The sequence below is a fragment of the Budorcas taxicolor genome, chromosome 1 (genome assembly GCF_023091745.1).
Source record: "Budorcas taxicolor isolate Tak-1 chromosome 1, Takin1.1, whole genome shotgun sequence".
Lineage (NCBI taxonomy): Eukaryota > Metazoa > Chordata > Mammalia > Artiodactyla > Bovidae > Budorcas > Budorcas taxicolor.
The window spans coordinates 158,778,419-158,800,015 of record NC_068910.1 but is presented as its reverse complement, the minus strand read 5'-3'; the positions used below and the strand labels follow the sequence as shown (position 1 = coordinate 158,800,015).

Below are 21,597 nucleotides of genomic sequence, written 5' to 3'. Positions count from 1 at the left end.
TGCCTCTGTGCTGTGAGGTAAGGTTTGCAGGGGTTACAGGAATATGTGCTTCTGAAATGATGTTTTCATGGAGATCCTGGTGCATTTCAAAGTGCTTAGTTAATGCACCTGAAAGTGTAAGCCATAGTAGAAATACTACAGGAATGACCAGACTTCCAAGCTGTTCTCGTGGGGTTCTGCTGTTGCAGGAAGAAGGAAAATGGTGAGCTCTCAAAACAACCTAAACAGATAGGTCTATAAAGGGAGACATGGTGAAGGAGGACAATAGAAGTACCATGTTCCAGGGGCTAGTGGGTACCACGCTTCAGCTTTGGTCATGCATCTGCTGCAAAGCAGTCTGGGTAAGTCACCATCTGGTTCTGTGAGCTGTGATGTAGAATAGGATGGCTTGCAATTCTCCTATCGCCACTCACTGCTGAAAAGCAGATTCAAAGATTGTCTTCTTGGTTGTCTTACGGAATCAGGCCATGTTCTTTGTACCATTAAATTTTAGTAGCTGCATTTGGTTTAACATAAGTGTTCTAGTTAATGACTAGGAACAGAGCCTTTGACCCAAACAAACTTGATTCAAAACCAAACACTGTCCCTTCAACGTAGGCTTGTTTCCTTGTTAATTCTACAAAGCTCTTTCCCTCATTTTCCAAAGGAGAGATAATGACATCTCTCATAGGACTGTTGCAGTCATTAAATACGATAACTTCTTGAAGTGCTTCACATATACTAAGAGATCAGTATTCATCATTGATGATATTTGTCATCACATTATTCATTTTTTATCACATTGTTTATTTACCTGAAACAATTTTTCCTATAGCCTGTTTTCATTGTAATAGTTATTCAAAAGCAAACTTTAAACAGACTAACATAGTTTAAGAATTTGTTGGATATCACAGTATTTTATTAAGTATGTGAGGACCTAATCAATGGCTGATTAGTTTTGTCTAACCCTTGATAAACTCCTGGTTAAAAAGGCACAGTTTCTAGATTCATGCTCCCTAGATGAGAGCCGTGATAGATCCAACTCCTACACAGAAATGTTTCTGCTGCAGAAATTTCTTGCCAAATCATCAAAGTTTCAGAATACTTTTAGCCAACAAAGTATATGGGAGGTATTCTCAGTTTTGGAGGAAAGGCCGAATACAGGTGGAAAGTGAGTGACTAGCAAATGCAACTATCGAAAATATTTAACAAATTAACCACATACTTTTCCCTATAAGTCAGAGGATAAAGATTTTGTTCGATTTAAGTGGTGATTGAAATTCACCATATATCAATATTTGGAGTGTTGCACAGTGGCCAGGGGAGATGTCCAGAACTGAGGCTCTCGGCTTTCTCTGCTTGCCAGGCTAGACGTGGCTTTGCTGTTTGTTTGAGGAAGGTCCTCCCTCCAGGTCTGACAGTTGCAGGGCTCAGCCTCTGACCACAGTCAGGAGGGTCTGCCAGGGCTTTGGCAAAGGCTCCTCCACTACAGTTGCCAGTTTAGACGCTTACTGGCACAGACTCATTGTCCCAGGAATTGCAATGATTTATTTATTCCAGGCACCTGGCCTCTTCAGCCCCTTGGGCCTTGCCTCCCTGCCTCCTTCCCCTCAGCATGGTCAGCAAAAGAGCACTTGGGTTTCTGTGCATGATCTGCATTATTATGCTTAGCAGTGCTCAGAGCACACACCGTAAAGGAATTTGGGGATATGCTAATGAAGAAGCCCATAACCAGAAGCAGAAAAGATTCATAATCAAGTTGCAGTAAATCTGTGGAGACTCCCTAAAGAACAAGACACACAGGAAAAGCCTGATTGCCGGAAAAACTGCTTTGCAAATGAGTGGTATGGTTGCTGAATCTTTGACAAGACGGCAGTCCTGTCAGACAGACACAATGGCAGGCCCCAACTGCGTATTAGTCAGCTCAGATGCCTGGCCAATGAATGATAGTGCCACACGTGCAGTCTCTCTCAGCAGAGTTTCTGGAAATACTCAGGTTTGAATGCTGATGTGGAAAGTAAACAAAATGCTCCGATTTATTCTTCTCTCTCCCTCTTGGTTGGTTAACTGCCCCAGCCCATCTCACCAATTTGTGCTTTCCCCTGCATGGTCTGCCCATGTCAGCAGACTTGCATAAAAACAGAGTTGCTAAGTGATATACAATTCTATCCCCCTTTTATCTTAAAAAGCAAATGAGTGAATCAATGAATGTCATTTCTGTTTGACAGTGAGCATGATTTATAAGTTAAGATTTTGAGATAAAAAGGAACCCCCAAAGCTAAATATTTTATAATAAATTCACATGGATGCTTTAAGCTTTAAAGTTTAAAGATATCCACCTAAACTCCATTTGTTGGATTCACGAAGGATTATGATGTACTGTGTTATATTTTCTTATTTGAAATTTTAAGGTAGCATTTTTTCTCATGAAAATTCATAGGATTATGATTATATGCTGAAGTAGCTCTCATTACTTTTAAAGTAACCAAGTTTTATTTCTCTTTATTTAGTCTCAAGTCAGATCTAGAGGCATATCAGAATAAGACAATATTTTATGTCATACCAGATTAAATTTTGATCTTTGCAGTGCGAAATTTAGACTTTGTAAATGAAGAGCCAATAACTTTGTCTTCTGGATTGTAGACAGTGTCGCTTAAATGTTTCTCTAAACTGAGTCTCTGGTGAGAAGAAATAAGAACGTTCCAACTCAACAGTTGGCATCTTTCTTTCTTTAAAAAGGCTCCTTTTTCTATTCCCTGCAGGTCTAGTGTATTATGGGTCTTAGGACTCAATGCACAGTAACACAGAATCGCAGACCCTGAAGTTACCAAGTATGTGAAGACACTGTATTTCTCAGTAGGCTGTGATTTGTCCAAGGTCCCACAAGTGCGGCCTGAATTCATGGTCAAGAGTTTGTAGATTGAGGCTTTGTATAGTTTCTGGTTCTAGATGGAGAGCTAAGGAACAGAGGAGGAGGAGCCTATACCCGTGGATTACAGAGGGAGACGAAACCAAAAATTCCTTAGTGACCTCTTTGGCTCAGATTGAAAGAACTTTATTTTGAGAACTGAAGACAGACAAACGGGACAGATTTTACTTTGATTAGGGGTCACCCTAATTCCCCTTTTGACCTCATACCTGAATGCTCAGCCACACATAAAATAATGCTGGTTGGTTGGGCTTTTTCAGTTACACAAAGCTTGGGCTTCTCTCAAGAAAAAGATTAGGCTCTAAGGTCAGATCAAATCCTGATTCCACCACTTACTGACAGTGGGATTTTAGGAAAATTGCTAAACGTCTCTGTTTACAATAAATTATGCCTTTTACCCTATGTGAGGGTTAGTGAGTTGGTGTATATAAAGTGAATAAGAGTGTTGGCTTGTATTAAGAGCTCAGTAAACATCAATTCTTCTTTCATTTTGATGGTCTGAATTTCAAAAGACCCAATTTTTCAGAGCAGAGAGGGTATTTTCAATCTTAGTTCATTATCCTTATTTTACAGATGAGAAAACTGAGTCCTTGAGAAAAGACATGGATTTGAGCTAATTTGTGACAGACCCAGGTCTCTGAATGTTAGTTCAGGATGTATTTTACTGTATTAGCCTCCCTGTAAATAAGCTTTTGTTCTTCTTGTGGATAGAAGACGGAATCTGACCACTTCTTATAGCCACTGAGTTCAGGGTTCAAGCCACCAGTATTCCTCTCCTGTATCACTGCAGTTACCTCCTAACTAGACTCCCTGACTCTGCCCTTGCCCTCTTCAATGTAGTCTCAATTCAGCAGCTTAAAGTAGTTTTTGTGTTTGTTTGATAAGGCATGCCATCCTCTCCTCTCTCGTTCCATCTCCTATTACCCTTGTCATTCTACTCCAGTCACCTTGCTCTCCTTGCAGATCCTTGTACCTGGTAGGCACCCTCCAGTCTCAGGGTCTCACATGTGCTGTTTCCCTTACGTGGAATGCTTCTCACCAGAGATTGGCATGGTTTGCCTTTTTTTCAGATAGTCATTCAGTCATCACCTCAGTGAATCCTGCCCTGACTATTCTATTGCAGTTGCAATCATCTGCTACTCTCCATTTTCCTTTCCTGGCATGTGTTACTTGCATTCCATATTTCTTTAGAAGTTTATTGCCTACTTTTCTCTAGCAGAATGCAAATGTCATGAGGGCACCGCTCTTTCACGGCTGTATCTCCAATGTCGGGAACAGTGTCTGCCCCAGACACTGATTGCAGGAATGAGCAGTGTGGTAACAGGACCTGTCATTCAAAGGGTGCATTTTCTCAGATATTTTTGTTACAGACTAAAGTTAAGCAAAGTGTGATACTCTTATTTAAAGAATCCTATTGTGGCAAGGGACTTTCCAACATGAGAAAATTTACCTCACCTTTTAAAAAAACATAATCTGCTTATTTTTGTATTTGTACAGCAAAACCAACATACATATATCTTTCTGGAGTTAATTACTGGAAAGGAAATATTCTGTAAAGCCAAACCAAAACAAGAGTCACTTTCCTAAACTCTGTAAAGAATATACAGTATTTAGTTCTGGTGAATTGGAAAATAAACACAATTGTCACACTCTTTCTCTTTCTGGGTCCTTAGAGAAATCTCAAAGATAACAAAATATAGACAGGAGGTCAGCACTCATGAATCAGATTTCATCTTGATAGTCTTTTTATAGACCTATAACAAAGTGGAGCTCTGAAAATTGTGTTAGGTAATAGGGATTCTGACAGACCCTTTAACTCCATGGAACTGGGAGGTGCTGCTATAATTCTGCTGCTTCAGATGAAAATTTCAAGTGTTTTCATTAGGTACAACAGCTGTTTCTATTACAGATAACAGATCTCAGAGGTGGTGATGCTGATATCAACTTCTAGTGGGCTCAGAGCACAGTGTAGCTTGTACAATTAGCTTTTTTTTTCTGCACATGCAAATTAACTCTGTAGCAGTAAAAGGAAATTACTTACTTGCTACCGGAATCGTCTGAAAGTGATACAATCATGCTTTGTAGCGTCACATTAACCAAATTGAAAGCCCTTGGGAAAAATTTGGCACCCTATTCCTTCCCATTCACATCTTCCTAAAGACCTCTCAGGAGCTTCCATTTAGAAAGCTGGGATTATTACCAGGGCTTTTAATTTGGAAAGATTGGCTGCTCACCAGTGAGTCTTTCTAGTTACCCAGTGGTTGGGTGGAGGGGTTCTGAGGTGTTCCAATCTCAGAGGCCTTGAACTTGACTATTTTCCTGACGCCTGCTTGCTTGCAGATATGTTTTCCAGTCTGGGGCCCTGATCCACAGCTCCACTGCTAGAGCTTATCAACTCATTCTCTCCACAAACGTACATATCACTCCACTTGGAAAAACTGCAATCTGTTTCTCCAGTCCTGTGATTCAGGGCTGGCCTATGACTGCTTTGATCACTAGAATGTGGTGACAGTTGCTATCCTAGATCTGGACTTAGTCTTTTAGAAGACTGATGGTTTTTACTTCCTTTTTCTTGAGATACTTCCTCTTGGAGCTCAGCTCTTGTGCTATTTAAAGCCTAATTCACATGAAGAGGCCATACTTAGGCACTCCAGTCAATGTCTCAGCTGACTAATATCAGATATCAACCATATGAGGGAGCCATCCTAGAGTCCAGAACATTTTAGCAGTCAGGTGACTCCAGCAAAAGGGGCAGATGTCATCTGATTGAACTGCAGGAGAGATAGCAAGCAAGAACCACCTGGCTGAGTCTAGTCAACCCATAGACCTGTGGGAGATAATTTTGTTCTAAACCACTATATTTGGGATGATATTTAACACAGCAGTAGAGTAACTGCAGTGAGGACAAAGTGTGAAGCTGCTGGCTAAGCTCTCCTGTGAATGTGGACATCAGATCACCAGCTTAGGGTTGGGTGAAACTTTGCCTACAAAGTGCAGGCAGGTATAGACAAATGTCAGTCCCTCTTCCACCTTTTTGGCTGGAACTTCATAATTGGACTATTCTGATATCTCTTGAATTTGTAAATATATATGTTTACTGTACAAATGCAAATATTTCTTGGAGGGATACTTGTTTAAACCAGGGTACAAGGGTACAGCAAACTTTTTTTTGTATAGGGGGCTTCCCTGATGGCTTGGATGCTAAAGAGACTGTCTGCAATGCAAGAGATGCAGGTTCAGTCCCTGAACCTGATCAGGGAAGCCCCATTGGGCTTAAGGGACAAAAGGCCAATAACTGGATTTCCCTCGTGGCTCAGACAGTAAAGAATCTGCCTCCAGTGAAAGAGACCTGGGTTTGATCCCTGGGTCAGGAAGATCTCCTGAAGAAGGGAATGGCAACCCACTCTAGTATTCTTGCCTGGAGAATACCATGGACAGAGGAGCCTGGCGGGCTACAGTCCATGGGACCACAAAGATTCAGACACAAATTGAGTGACTAACACTTCACTTCACTTTTCAGATAGCAAATATTTTAGGCTTTGTGAGCTATATGGTCTTCATGGCAACTATTCAACTTGGCCAAGGTGACATACATAATACTTAAATGAATGGCATGGCTATGTGTAGTAAACTCTATTTACAAAAATAAGTACATGGTTGGTTTTGGACCTATGGGCTCTAGTTTGCTACCCTCTGTGCTAACAATTCTTTCTGCAGTAAGCACAAATATTTAATTATATTGCTTGGCTCCCATGAGCCTTAGGTTTGGTTTACTTCTAGCTTTGGTTTACCCTATCATTCCTTCTTAGTCTCCTTTGTAGAGTTTTCTTCCTAAATTTGAAATGTGCTCCTCAAAGCTGTTTTCTCATTGTTTGCTCTTTCTCTGCCATGCCACTCACTCAAGTGATTTCAGTTATCACCACTTTGCCAATGATTTAGAAATCTCTATCTCTATTCAGAACTCCAGACTCCTGTATTTCATCTTGGATATCTTGCCCTAGTTTCAATACCCTAACTTCAATGCACTTTTGTGCCAGCGACCCCATGGACTGTAGCCCACCAGTCTCCTCTGTCCATGGAATTCTCCAGGCAGGAATACTAGAGTGGGTAGTCATTCCATTCTCCAGGGCATCTTCCTGACCCAGGGATCAAACCCAGGTCTCTCACACTGTAGGCAGATTCTTTACTGTCTGAGCCACCAGGGAAATCCAGTTATTGGCCTTTTGTCCCTTAACCCCAATGGGGCTTCCCTGATTGCTCAGTTGGTAAAGAATCCACCTGCAAAGCAGGAGACCCCGGTTCAATTCCGGAGTTGGGAAGATCCCCTGGAGAAGGGATAGGCTACCCACTCCAGTATTCTTGGACTTCCCTGGTGGCTCAGCTGGTAAAGAATCCACCTGCAATACAGGAGACCTGGGTTTGATTTCTGATTTGGGAAGATCCCTTGGAGAAGGGAAAGGCTACCCATGCCAGTATTCTGGCCTGGAGAATTCCATGGACTGTATAGTTCATGGGATCACAAGTCGGACACGACTGAGTGACTTTCACTTTCACTCTTTGATGCTGGGGCTGGAACTCTGTAAACTCCATTTCTGTTTTGCCCTCTTTTTGTCTCCATCAACAGGGGGCGATAGAGGGGCACTGTAAAATCAAGGGAGAACGGAGGGACTTGCTGTTCTCGTTTATTTACTGCGGACTTCCGGTCTGCTTGGGGTTCCTGTGAGCATCTATTCAGTAAAGGTTCTTTGCTCTAGAAATATACATTCTTTTCTGTAGTGGCTGTGAAATCTAGCTTTTCCAAAAGTTGCCAAATAACCTCCATTAAAACTGCTTTCCTTCCCTCCCCATCAGCAACAGTGGGTTAGTGCTCCCTCCTCAGAAGTCTTTCACGACCCCTCCTCCAAGCTCCGGGACACTGGCACCAGCTAAACAGCACCTCCTAGTAGGAGATCTGAGTTGTGGCCCAGTCGGGTCCCAACTCTGAGTTTCAATAATTGCAATCTCTTCCCTTTGATTCTCCAGCCCTTAAAAGGGATAGTAGCTGTTTCTTTTAATGGTTCCATTGTGATAAACTGTTTTCCTTTTCAGTTACCTAAATTTTCATACCCAGTTAACCACCCTGTATATTAACTTCCCTTTCAAATACCTGGTATGCTTTCTGCGGACTCTGAAAGTATTTATGGTCTCAGCCCAAAGCTGCTTCTTTGAAGTGTTTCCTTCCTTCCTTTGCACCAGCAAACCTCTCCCTATTCCCCGCCTGGTGGCTTAAGCCCAAAGTCTGAGCATTGTTCTAACTTTTTCTGTCCTCTAAACTCCCATATGCAATCAGTAAATAAAGCCTGTGGATTTGCTTCCTGAATATTTCTTATATCTGTCTGCTTCTCTCCATCTCTGTGCCCACCAAAGTAGATCATGCTGCCACCTTATAACTGACCTCCCCAGATTTCTGTAGCCTCAGTTTGTTATCCCACTACAGCGCTAGAAATATCTCAAAAATATTTACCACATAAATACTTGCTGAAACATTCTAAATCCTGAACATAATTTATAAGACCTGTGATTTGATTTCTCCTGCCTTTGCACTTCATTTTAAAACATGTTGCTTGTTGCTTTGTCAGTTTCACCATGCTTTCTTAGCATTCTTGGTACAAGCATTTCCCTCTGTGTAAAAATCTCCCGTTTCATCTAGATAGCTACTACTATCTTTTGAATGTTTTATAAATATCGCTTTCTCAAGATGGATTTTCTGACCTCTCAGACCAGATTATATTCCTCTATTTGTTCCCATAATCACTGAACATCCACTTTTAAAATATAATATTTATAAGTGTTTAAGTAGCTGCTTCTTTCCTAGGTGGTAAGGCCCATATAGGTAGGGGCTGTGTTTGTCTTGCCCAGCAAAAGGTCCATAACGCAGGCATAGTAGATATTCAGGCATAGTAGATATTCAACAAATATTAGATGAGTTCTGTTGATTTCTATTATATACATTCACCCTAGGTTCTCTGAATTGATTACAGAAGAGGCACATTTCTGCAAATGCATCAAAATCCCTCATGGCTGACTTTACCTCTTAAATGGAACAGTGTTTTCTTCTCACGTCTCCTGACACCAGTTTTCCCTCTGCGGGTTCTTACCATGATTGGAAGAGACTGCGTGGGGAGTACATTGATCGGAATTTATCACTTTCATCTGGACTGTAAACCAACACTACTCCTTCCTACACTGTCAGAAGGTCTTGTGGTATCACACAAGTCTCCTGAGTACCTGGGGCCAGGTGCATCTCAGGACTTGTTTTGTGTAACTCAGGTAACCAACGAAGAGATGTTCTCTGACTTCTAACAACCAGTATGTCATTTCTTCACCCCAAACTTCAATGTGCTAGTTTTCTTCTAGTTCCCTGAAATGTAGCCATTATTCCTTAAGTGCCAATTACAGGAGAAGGGGTTGGGGAGCAAATTGAAACATTGAGGAAGGGGCTTTAAATATATATAATAACCAATAATGAAGGAGCAGATAATGAAAATGTAACATGAAAACAAGCATGATAAGAGACCCCAAAAGTACAGGACCACAGTCAGAAATACAACAGACCTGAAGGACCAAATTAAATAAATGTCCACATTTCGTCTTGGTTATACTTCCAGAGACAGCTGCATTTGTTTTAAAAAGAGAACCATGTGGTGGATTCGTGTCAATGTATGGCAAAACCAATACAGTATTGTAAAGTGAAAAAAAAAAAAAAAAGAAAAGCTGAGGAACTTCCTTTTCTTTTTATCTTTAAACAGAGTTGACCCCAAATGGATATTTTCTTTGAGAATAACATATCTTTTTTTCCTTCAGCTGAAAGTTTTACCTTTAGAATTGTATTCCACACACGTTCTTTATCGTTTCTTCTTCCTTCAAGGGTGTCCATGGCGTCTGCCATTAGTGACTGTAGCTGTGGCACCAAGATAAAAATTATCAGTGTGGAATTCACACAGAAATAACTTCTCTAAATACACAGATTAAAACCTAATTAAAAAATCATTTGTACGCTGATGATTTTATTACTCATCTTTCCGACAATGAACACTGCCACCTCATTGCTGCTTCAGTCATTACCAAGTATTATTGCAGATATAAAATATTGAAACAATAGAAAGATTCTTCTTGAAAATTTGTAGAAAACATATAGGTTTTAATGCAGTGGGTGTTGATGTTTTTATGAAAACAGATTTGGGTTGTAAAGAATGAAGGCAGTAGTTAATTCTCTTGGGAAATGGCTTGTAGTACATGAACGCGTTTTAGTGTTTTCTCCTGAGGCTAATGCATCATAATCCTAGGCATCATGCAAAAACTCTCCAGAGGACCATACTAGAATTGTGTTGTTTCATTACCTCTTAAAGGATCTAGCCCATTGAAGTTCTTTTACTATTCTTTTCTAAAATTTCAAAATAACCAAGATTTCTCTTTAGGTTCCATTTCAGAGGCGAGTTTTAAAATTCCACCCTTTGCCCCAAACTGCCATATTCCAATTTAAAATAATTCTACACACACGCTGGGGCTTTCCAGGTGGCTCATTGGTAAAGAATCTGCCTGCCAAGCGGAGACATGGGTTCAATCTCTGTGCTGGGAAGATCCCTTGGATAAGGAAATGGTGACCCACTCTGGTATTCTTGCCTGGGAAATCTCATGGACAGAGAGGCCTGGCGGGCTATAGTTTATGGGGTCACAAAGAAGTCGACACGACTGAGCAACTAAACAGCAACAGCTGCACACAGACGATATACGTGCCTGCAAAGTAATGAGGCCACATCAAGCCACGTGACATTCGAAACTGGAAAAAAAAGTTCTCTAAAGAACAAATGCCAGTTCAGTTCACTGTGGTGTCAAACATTATGATAATCTTAGATAATCTTTCTGTTCTTTAGATATTTTAGGTAGGGAGTTGAGTCACTCAGAACTCTTCTACTGAGTAGTCACTGTTTGTGTAGCATCACAAAAGGGATTTCAAGGATATATTATCTAGGTTAACCCATGCTTGGAACTTGGAAAGTAAAATCTATTAAGATGATGAAATCTTGAAAGATACATGATTTTTAAAAATATTTGGTTTGCACATATACATCCCTTTACATTTACTTTTTTTTTCTAGTAGGTATATAAATTATGAAAATGTCCCATGAAATCTTATTTTTCAAGGTTTCAGGTAGTAGAGTATTGCATAGATATGTTAGTTAGGGATGTCAGTAATGCTAGTTTCATGCTCTTTTTGTATATTTAAAAATATAAGAATTTTCAGAAAAAAGAAAGCTGCAGATGTGTGGTTAAGAAGACCTAAGTGCAGAAAACTCCCCTGTATTTTTCATTTAAATCTTGAGTGTGCTTTTCAGGAAGACAGGATCAACATTGTGCCAGCTTCTTAAATTAACATTTTCTTTGCTTTCTCTTATCTCAGAGGAGCATTAATCATCTAAAATTGGCTATAATATGCACTTTGAAAGCTCCACAGTTGCTACACTCCTGAATGCCTTATGAATGGTAGGATAAACACTTAGCCTTTTAGAAGGCATTCTGTGTATAAAACCATACAGATTTAGAAAGTATTATTTCCAGTTGTGACTTAATAATTATCTGACTAATAGACTTTATATCCCTCATAGTTTTAATGTTTGGTATGCAGAATTTTATTATTTGGCTACTCCAACAGTTTTAAATGGTTACTTTGAATATCAATATTTATTTAATATGCTTTTGCAGATTCAGATGATCATTATAAATGTTGGCAGTTCATTTCTTGAGTAATTTGTTACAACTTTCAAAGCTCAAAGAGGGAGGATTCCTTTAGTTATCTGAAAATTGCAGGTGATAATTTGGGGTTGTTCTTATCCTTGCCATGTGAATTCGGTCAGGTCTGTAATTAGTTTTCACTACCTTCAATTAGAGCCTTAGAGTAAAGAGCCCTTCCCAACAACACATCAGCCTTATATGGCATAAATTTTACCTTTCTCTGAATGGCCAGCACAGTGATTAGTAATTGTTTTCCAAATGAGGTGCTATAGTTTCTAATATTATGGTTATAATACACAAGTCTACTTGAAGATTTTTTTCTGTGAGGTATTTCTCCAACTACTTTTTAGAAATTTTGTTTCTTTTTAATTGAAGGATAATTACTTTATAGTACCGCAGGGGTTTCTACCAAAAACCAGTAGAAACAGCCATAGGCTTACCCATGTCCCCTCCTACTTGAGTATCCCTCCCTCCTCTCTCCCCATCCTGCCCATCTAAGTTATTAACAAGCCCTGGTTTGAGTTCCCTGAGTCATGTAGCAAATTGCCAATGGCTATCTATTTTATATATGGTAATGTATGTTTCCATGTTACTCTCTCCCTCTCTCCATACCTTCCGCCAACTCCTTCTTCCTTTCCCAGCCATGTCCATAATTCTGTTCTCAATGTCTGTGTCTCCTTTACTGCTCTGCAGATAGATTCATCAGTACCATCTTTCTAGATTCCATATGTATATGTACATTCAGTTCAGTTCAGTCGCTCAGTTGTGTCTGATTTTTGTGACCCCACGAATCGCAGCACGCCAGGGCTCCCTGTCCATCACCAACACCCAGAGTTCACTCAAACTCACGTCCATTGAGTTGGTGATGCCATCCAGCCATCTCATCCTCGGTCGTCCCCTTTTCCCCCTGCCCCCAATCCCTCCCAGCATCAGAGTCTTTTCCAATGAGTCAACTCTTTGCATGAGGTGGCCAAAGTACTGGAGTTTCAGCTTTAGCATCAGTCCTTCCAAAGAAATCCCAGGACTGATCTCCTTTAGGATGGACTGGTTGGATCTTCTTGCAGTCCAAGGGACTCCCAAGAGTCTTCTCCAACACCACAGTTCAAAAGCATCAATTCTTCAGCTCTCAGCTTTCTTCACAGTCCAACTCTCACATTGATGCATAACTACTGGAAAAACCATAGCCTTGACTAGATGGACCTTTGTTGGCAAAGTAATGTCTCTGCTCTTTAATATGCTATCTAGGTTGGTCATAACTTGCTTTCCAAGGAGTAAGCGTCTTTTAATTTCATGGCTGCAGTCACCATCTGCAGTGATTTTGGAGCCCCAAAACATAAAGTCTGACACTGTTTCCACTGTTTCCCCATCTATTTCCCATGAAGTGATGGGACCAGATGCCATGATCTTTGTTTTCTGAATGTTGAGCTTTAAGCCAACTTTTTCACTCTCCACTTTCACTTTCATCAAGAGGCTTTTGAGTTCCTCTTTACTTTCTGCCATAAGGGTGGTGTCATCTACATATTTGAGGTTATTGATATTTCTCCTGGCAATCTTGATACCAGCTTGTGCTTCTTCCAGCGTTTCTCATGATGTACTCTGCATGGAAGTTAAATAAACAGGGTGACAATATACAGCCTTGCTGCTGCTGCTAAGTCGCTTCAGTCATGTCCGACTCTGTGCAACCCCATAGCCGGCAGCCCACCAGGCTTCCCCATCCCTGGGATTTTCCAGGCAAGAATACTGGAGTGGGTTGCCATTTCCTTCTCCAATGCATGAAAGTGAAGTAGCTCAGTTGTGTCTGACTCGTTGTGACCCCATGGACTGCAGCCAACCAGGCTCCTCCATCCACTGGATTTTCCAGGCAAGAGTACTGGGGTGGGGTGCCATTGCCTTCCCCGATACAGCCTTGATGTACATGATAATTGTTTTTCTCTTTCTGACTTACTTCACTCTGCATAATAGGCTCTAGGTCCATCCACCTCATTAGGACTGACTCAAATGTGTTTCTTTTTATGACTGAATAATATTCCATTTTATATATATACCACAACTTCTTTATCCATTCCTCTGATGATAGACATCTAGATTGCTTCCATGTCCTAGCTTTTGGAAACAGAGTGGCAGTGAACATTGGGTTACATATGTCTTTTTCAATTTGATTTTCTGAGGGTATATGCCTAGAAGTAGGATTGCTGGGACATATAAGAACGCTCAAACTACCACACAATTGCACTCATCTCACGTGCTAGTAAAGTAATGCTCAAAATTCTCCAAGCCAGGCTTCAGCAATATGTGAACCGTGAACTTCCTGATGTTCAAGCTGGTTTTAGAAAAGGCAGAGGAACCAGAGAGATCAATTGCCAACATCCACTGGATCATGGAAAAAGCAAGAGAGTTCCAGAAAAACATCTACTTCTGCCTTATTGACTATGCCAAAGCCTTTGACTGTGTGGATCACAAGAAACTGTGGAAAATTCTGAAAGAGATGGGAATACCAGACCACCTGACCTGCCTCTTGAGAAATCTGTATGCAGGTCAGGAAGCAACAGTTAGAACTGGACATGGAACAACAGACTGGTTCCAAATAGGAAAAGGAGTATGTCAAGGCTGTATATTGTCACCCTGCTTATTTAACTTCTAGGCAGAGTACATCATGAGAAATGCTGTACTGGAAGAAACACAAGCTGGAATCAAGATTGCTGGGAGAAATATCAATAACCTCAGATATGCAGATGACACCACCCTTACGGCAGAAAGTGAAGAGAAGCTAAAAAGCCTCTTGATGAAAGTGAGAGAGGAGAGCGAAAAAGTTGGCTCAAACTTCAACATTCAGAAAATGAAGATCATGGCATCCAGTCCCATCACTCCATGGCAAATAGATGGGGAAACAGTGGAAACAGTGTCAGAGTTTATTTTTGGGGGCTCCAACATCACTGCAGATGGTGATTGCAGCCATGAAATTAAAAGATGCTTACTCCTTGGAAGAAAAGTTATGACCAACCTAGATAGTATATTCAAAAGCAGAGACATTACTTTGCCAACTAAGGTCCATCTAGTCAAGGCTATGGTTTTTCCTATGGTCATGTATGGATGTGAGAGTTGGACTGTGAAGAAGGCTGAGTGCCGAAGAATTGATGCTTTTGAAGTGTGGTGTTGGAGAAGACTCTTGTGAGTCCCTTGGACTGCAAAGAGATCCAACCAGTCCATTCTGAAGGAGATCAACCCTGGGATTTTTTGGAAGGAATGATGCTAAAGCTGAAACTCCAGTACTTCAGCCACCTCATGCGAAGTGTTGACTCACTGGAAAAGACTTTGATGCTGGGAGGGATTGGGGGCAGGAGAAGAAGGGGACGACCGAGGATGGGATGGCTGGATGGCATCACTGACTCGATGTATGCAAGTCTGAGTGAACTCCGAGTGTTGGTGATGGACAGGGAGGCTTGGCGTGCTGCGATTCAGGGGGTCGCAGTGTCGGACACGACTGAGCAACTGAGCTGAACTGAACTGATGGTGGTTTTATTCCTAGTTTTCTAAGGAATGTCCACACTGTTATCCATAGTGGCTGTATCAATTTGCATTCCCACCAACAGTGCAAGAGGGTTTCCTTTACTCCACACCCTTCCCTGTATTTATTGTTTGTAGATTTTTTGATGATGGCCTTTCTGACTAATGTGAGGTGACTCATTGTAGTTTTGATTTATGTTTCTCTAATAGTGAGTGATGTTGAGCATCTTTTCATGTGTTTATTAGCCATCTGTATTTCTTCTTTGGAGAAATATCTGTTTAGGTCTTTAGCTCATTTTTTTGATTGGATTGTTTGTTTTTCTGATATTGAGTTGTATGAGCTCCTTGTATATTTTGAAGTTAATCTTTCATCAGTTGTTTCATTTGCTATTATTTTCTCCATTCTGAGGGTTGTCTTTTCACCTTGTTTATAGTTTTCTTTGCTGCACAAAAGCTTTTAAGTTTAATTTGGTCCCACTTGTTTATTTTTGTTTTTATTTCCATTACTCTAGCAGGTGGGTAATAGAGGATCTTGCTGTGACTTATGTCATAGAGTGTTCTGCCTATGTTTTTCTCTAGGAGCTTTATAGTTTCTGGTCTTATATTTACGCCTTTAATCCATTTTGAGTTTATCTTTGTGTAGGGTGTTAGGAAGTGTTCTAGTTTCATTCTTTACATGTAGCTGTCCAATTTTTCCAGTAGTACTTATTGAAGAGACCATCTTTGCCTCATTGTATATTCTTGCCTCCTTTGTGAAAACAAGGTATGCAAAACAAGGCTTTATCTCTGAGCTTTCTATGCTGTTCCATTGTTCTATTTATTTCTGTTTTTGTGCCAGTACCATACTGTCTTGATGACTATAGCTTTGTAGTATAGTCTAAAGTTAGGAAGGTTGATTCCTCCAACTCCATTCTTCTTTCTCAAGATTGCTTTGGCTATTTGGGGTCTTTTGTATTTCTATATGAATTGTGAGATTTTTTTGTGGTAGTTCTGTGAAAAATGCCATTGGTAATTTGATAGGGATTTCATTGAATGTGTAGATTACATTTGGCAGTATAGTCATTTTCACAATATTGATTCTTCCAGTTCAGGAACATGGGATATCTCACCATCTGTTTATGTTGTCTTTGATTTCTTTCATCAGTGTCTTACAATTTTCTGTATAAAACTCTTTTGTCTTCTGTATAAAACTCTAGGTAGCAGAGTAGTTATTCCTAGGTATTCCAACTAGTTTTTGACAGGCTTTGTGTTTTCTAAATTAACTGGTCAGTTCAGTAAAAAAAAAAACCAACAAAAAAAAAAACACCCCACCATTTGACTACATTTCCCCTCAAATAAGACAACTCCCTTAATGTGTGTGTGTGTGTGTGTGTGTGTGTGTGTGTGTGCATGCGCATGTGCGTGCGCGTGCGTGCATGTTGGTACTGCAAACATATATGTGACACTCAAAGTGAATAAGAAAACTCTAAAGATAGTTTTGTAGAGTCAGTCTTCTATCAAGCAATTACTTTTTTTTCCTCTTACTTTTCCATCAAAGAGAATCATATATTAACATGTCTTGGAATGAAAAAACAAAAAAATTATTAAAATTTCACTTTACTTGAAACAAAAAAGCCTGACTCAGAATATGAATAATCACCCCTTTTCTGTATTTTCATACATTACAAAAGTCTTGCTATAAAATAAAGGGAAGCTAGCTAGTCAGGGTGAGCAAATGAAACACACACATACACCTTTCTATAATTTCTAGTTTCTTCATTAGAATGCTTCATGAGAGTTGGAGAGTTTGCCCTTGGACTGCCATTTATTGTTACATTCTTTTTCAGACCATATCACTCTTCTGTCGGTTCAGGGCTTGTGAACAAAGAAAAACAGATGCTTACTAATTCCGCCTCCTGTTGACTGATGTCCTGTAGATAGGGAATGGTTGCTAGCTCGGCCATTGCTTGATTGATCACCTGGGACTGTTCCTTTACTCTCTGCAGCCGGCTGAGAAGGCTGGCATATTGCAACTTCTCCATCACACCTGAGCACGCATGAAAACTCCCCTAGTCTCCCAGGAGAGAAGGAAATGGTTTAGAACAAAAACACAGAAATAACCTCTCCCTGAGGAATAACATCAGGGCTCGTTGTAATATATTTAGTGCATCGGAATTAATGGCATCTAGTGCAAATAAATATTTTCTTCTGTTATTTTAGAGGATTGTGTATACCCTTCCTTCAAACAGACAAATGTATAGAAAAGAAAACACTTTGCAGGACTGTTGATAAGGGTTTAGAGATGGCCCTGCCTAAGGAAGCCAGGATGAGGGGGGAAAAGAGGGATTAAATTGAACTTGAACTCTGCTCTCGCAGTGGGGATCCCACAGAGCTGTGTCCATTTAAAAGGGGGTGACTTTGTCTATGTCACCAACGCATGATAAGAATTAATAGTTTCCCACTATTTGGTTTATACAAAGGATGATATCTTATACAAATTGAATCCTGAAAAATATTATGCAAGTGGAATCTGTCCTACCCTGGTGACTTACATTAAATCTCCAGCTCTGATTTTATCTCCAGCTCTTATTGGATGGCCATGGACTCTGGCTTCTCTCCTTGTGGTAGTGTAGTGTTTATTCTGACTCCTAGGACCATTCGAGCAATTGCAATCCATTTTGAAATAGAATAAGGTGCACTTGTAAGGACCACCAACTCCCATGAATATACTGGTATTTGAGACTTTCTTAAAACTGGGCACACATAATTAAAGCAGCCCACCTCTGTGTTTGCTACTGCCATCCATAAAAGAGGATGTTTTACCTTCTCTAAGAAGTTTATTCAAATTGTACTACTTGATGGAGACATAGTTTATCATAAAATTCTCACATTTTTTATTTAGAAAGAAGTATGGGCTTCCTTGGTGGCTCAGATAGTAAGGAATCTGCCTGCAATGCAGGAGACCTGGGTTCAATTCCTGGGTTGGGAAGATCCCCTGGAGAAGGGAATGGCAACCCCCTCCAGTATTCTTCCCTGGAGAATCCATGGATAGAGAAGCCTGGCAGGCTATGGTCCATGGGGTCTCAAAGTATCAGACATGATTGAGTGACTAACACTTTCATTTTCACGTCTGACATAAGGGGGTATATAAGGGTTAGAAAAAAGTCTTGGGTTCACAATCTTGTGATATGTGGCCCCGGAAATAGGAATTTTAGCAAAGTGCCCTCCTGAATATTCAGATAACCTCAAACAGAAATTGGAGAACAAACCGTAAAACTTAGTATCTGCACATGGACTATTTTAATCTGTGCATGCTCACAAAGCCAGATCCCCCCCGCCCAGAAATTAGAGAAGGCAGACATGACTTTTTCTTCTTAAAATAGAATTTATTTTAAGGAGAAAAATTATTAGAAACCAGTATTACTAAAGAACATCGAAATTTTAACTTGAATTTGGAAGGCAGTCCTTTCTGAAATGTCATACACATCTTGATTGACACCAACCTCTCTGGCACTTTCTTAGAATCTTGGTAATATAGCAAAGTTGAGCACCATTGCCTTGTATTTGCTGTATTTCTCCCTTACAGCTATCTCAGCCATTTTACTAATGTCTGTCAATCCCCACTAATTTGCTATTTCCGATTAATCATTTAACTGAAAACCTATAAACCTATGGGAGCAGTGATTGCAAATTGTGGATTTGAGATCCTTTCTTAAAATTGACGAAATAGCCAGCCTACCCATTGAGTTTAAACATGTAGCTAAACAATGCGATACTGTCAAATAGAGGAAAGCGAGTTGCCGGAGACACAGTTTTCTTTCTGAAGAAAAATTGCTTTCTTTGTCCTTCTTTAAAATAAACAATAAGGCTGGTTGTAGGAAAGTGGTGTAGTGACTCAACTCCAAAGAACAGAAACAACTACGGCCTGCTCAGGAACATAATCTATCATTGTAATTTTCCAAAACATCAGGAAAATAAAAATAGTGGAAGGCAATGGTGCTTTGTTAGCTTGATTGTTGGATACATAACAAAACAGGAAGTGCTCCTTACCAATAGGATGCTAGAGAAAGAATATAGTTGAAGCCCTCCCCCACTTCCCCTTTGTCCACCCCAGACCAATTGCAGCTTTGGTTATTAGGAAACGATAGATTAATATTTTACCTCTACAAGTTTGGGACTTTTGAGCGATAAAATGAAGCAAAAATAAAAATGAATAGATGCCAGCAGGAATGCTTTAATGCTGTTGCTTTAAGAAAATAAAGGAAACAATGAAAAATGAAGGAATTAGCTCACAAGGGCTAAATCTAAAGGGAAGTAGCCCTCCCAGTGAGACTTTAGGAGTGATCAAAAGATGCTTAGCTCCTGGCGAGGGTATAATAGAGTGGCCAAGACTGAAGCTAAAACTGCACCTAGCTACAATGAAGTTTAGGTAAATAGCAAGTTCAAATGAAGGCTTCCTCCAGATACTTGTCTAGATTTAATAGCAGGTATGGATAAATGTTTGGAAGATAAGTGGCACTGCTAATCTAATACTGCTGAAAAGCAGAGCCCAAGTATTGGGAATGTATTTCTATTTGACATAATACATAGAAACATTCATTGCAAAGGAAAGGGGGTAGGAAACACATATTATTGTTCATTTTGAATGTGCATGTGTAAACATCTTTTATGCTTCACTTGGAAGAAATTAAAAGTGAAATTAACGAGGTATTTAAAATCTGGTTAGTTAGGTCATTTTTTTTGGCAAGTCAGCCTGTGAAAGAAGCTTCATGCACGGCGAGAGATTTTATTATTTTAACTCTTTAACATTTACCCCAGGAAGCACAGTACATAAGGTTTTAAACTGACAGCAGCCAATAAAGTTAATGAATGGAAAAGCATAGTAGCATTCAGTAGCTTGTGAGATAATTAGGACAAAGATCCAGAGAAGAGAAAATACTGGTAGAGCAGAGCAGCTGGTTGAATGGAATTGATGTTCAGTGGGATTCAAAGCCACCAGATAGGAAACTGGAAGAATCTTTTAGACAATAACTCTTAAAATGCCAGAATCATTCTTATTTGGCCATGCATTGTATACTTAGCAAAGGAATCTATAAAGGGAAGGAAACTGGTGTCAGAGTGTAAGGAGGATTATTTTCTGAGACATAGAAACCTTATACCAGGAAAGTCTTTGTCGCCTTCACCAACTCTTTCTGCCACCTGTGGCAAGAGGTGAAAATTCATGTTCTCTGGGAAGTCCTACTGTGGGCATGAAGGGAGATGACACCCTTAATCCTGCCTTTTTAAGGAGATTTAAGTGCATCAGTGACCTAAGGAAAATCATTCAAAATCCACAGGACACTTGCACAGTCTTCATTTTAGAAGAATACACAATTTCAAAGTACATGGCTTTTATAAAGAAAAAGAAGGATCTCCAAAACAACCCTTCTGTCAAAGCAAATGAAAACCAATAAAAATACTTAAAATTTTTAAAAATTTTTGATACTTTACAAAGTGATTCACTGTGGATTGTATACTCTTGGTCTCATAACAACTGTGTGAGGTGAGCCTGGCATATATCAGCTTATTTGATAAATGAGAAAAAAGCTCAGAGGTTAAGTGACATCCTAGGGGTTACACAGCTGGTCTTAGACAAAAGTCTTTTTCTACAGGTGTCACGAGGTAGGGTCACAACCAACAAGGACACTGAAGTGTCTAAACATTCAAACAGATGGCATTTGACATCTGGTAAGAAAAAACACACCTCAGGGGATCCTAAAAACACTGCTGAGGGATCCCTGGGTCATAGTTAATTGTACCATGTAGGAATAATTTCTGCTCAGCAACTCATTACTTGTTTCCTTAACCTAGGTTACTTTTGCAGCTTGTTTGATTCAATCCTGCTTTATGAAGCTGTGGTTGGATATATAATAAGAAACCTAGAGGTCCGTATTTGGATATACTTTTGGTCCCTGGATACCTTTGGACTCATTCACTTCAATTTCATTCAAGCTCTTAGAGACAATTTTCCAACCACTATTATTTTCCATAGACACAAAACTAAGAAAGTTGATGAAATCTCTTGAAGTAGCAAAGTGTTATCAACTCATTCTGGGGCTTTCCTGGTAGCTCAGTGATAAAGAATAAGCAAGTTAATGCAGGATACTCAGGAGGTTTGATCCCTGGGTCAGAAAGATCCCCTGGAGCAGGAAATGGCAACCCATTCCAGTATTCTTCCCTGGGAAATCCCATGGACAGAGGAGTCAGTTAGATACAGTTCATGGGGTTGCAAAGAGTAGGACATGACTTAGCAACTAAACAACTGACTTATTCTAAATAAGACTGAGTTATTCATAAGATGCTAAAAATCTTATTCATTATGATTTTTAAATTCTCTTTATAGACACATAAATATCCATGTGTGTACACATTTCAAAGTGGCCAAAATGGCCTTT

At 39.9% G+C, this 21,597-nt stretch overlaps 1 protein-coding gene across 1 annotated transcript in view; it reads right to left on the bottom strand.

Moving 5' to 3' along the window:
• SPATA16 (spermatogenesis associated 16) overlaps positions 1–21,597 on the bottom strand; it is a 272,485-nt gene that overhangs the window by 17,549 nt on the left and 233,339 nt on the right. Inside the window, 2 exon segments of the mRNA XM_052645324.1 lie at positions 9,765–9,848; positions 17,068–17,232. Coding sequence (XP_052501284.1) covers positions 9,765–9,848; positions 17,068–17,232 — 249 coding nt within the window.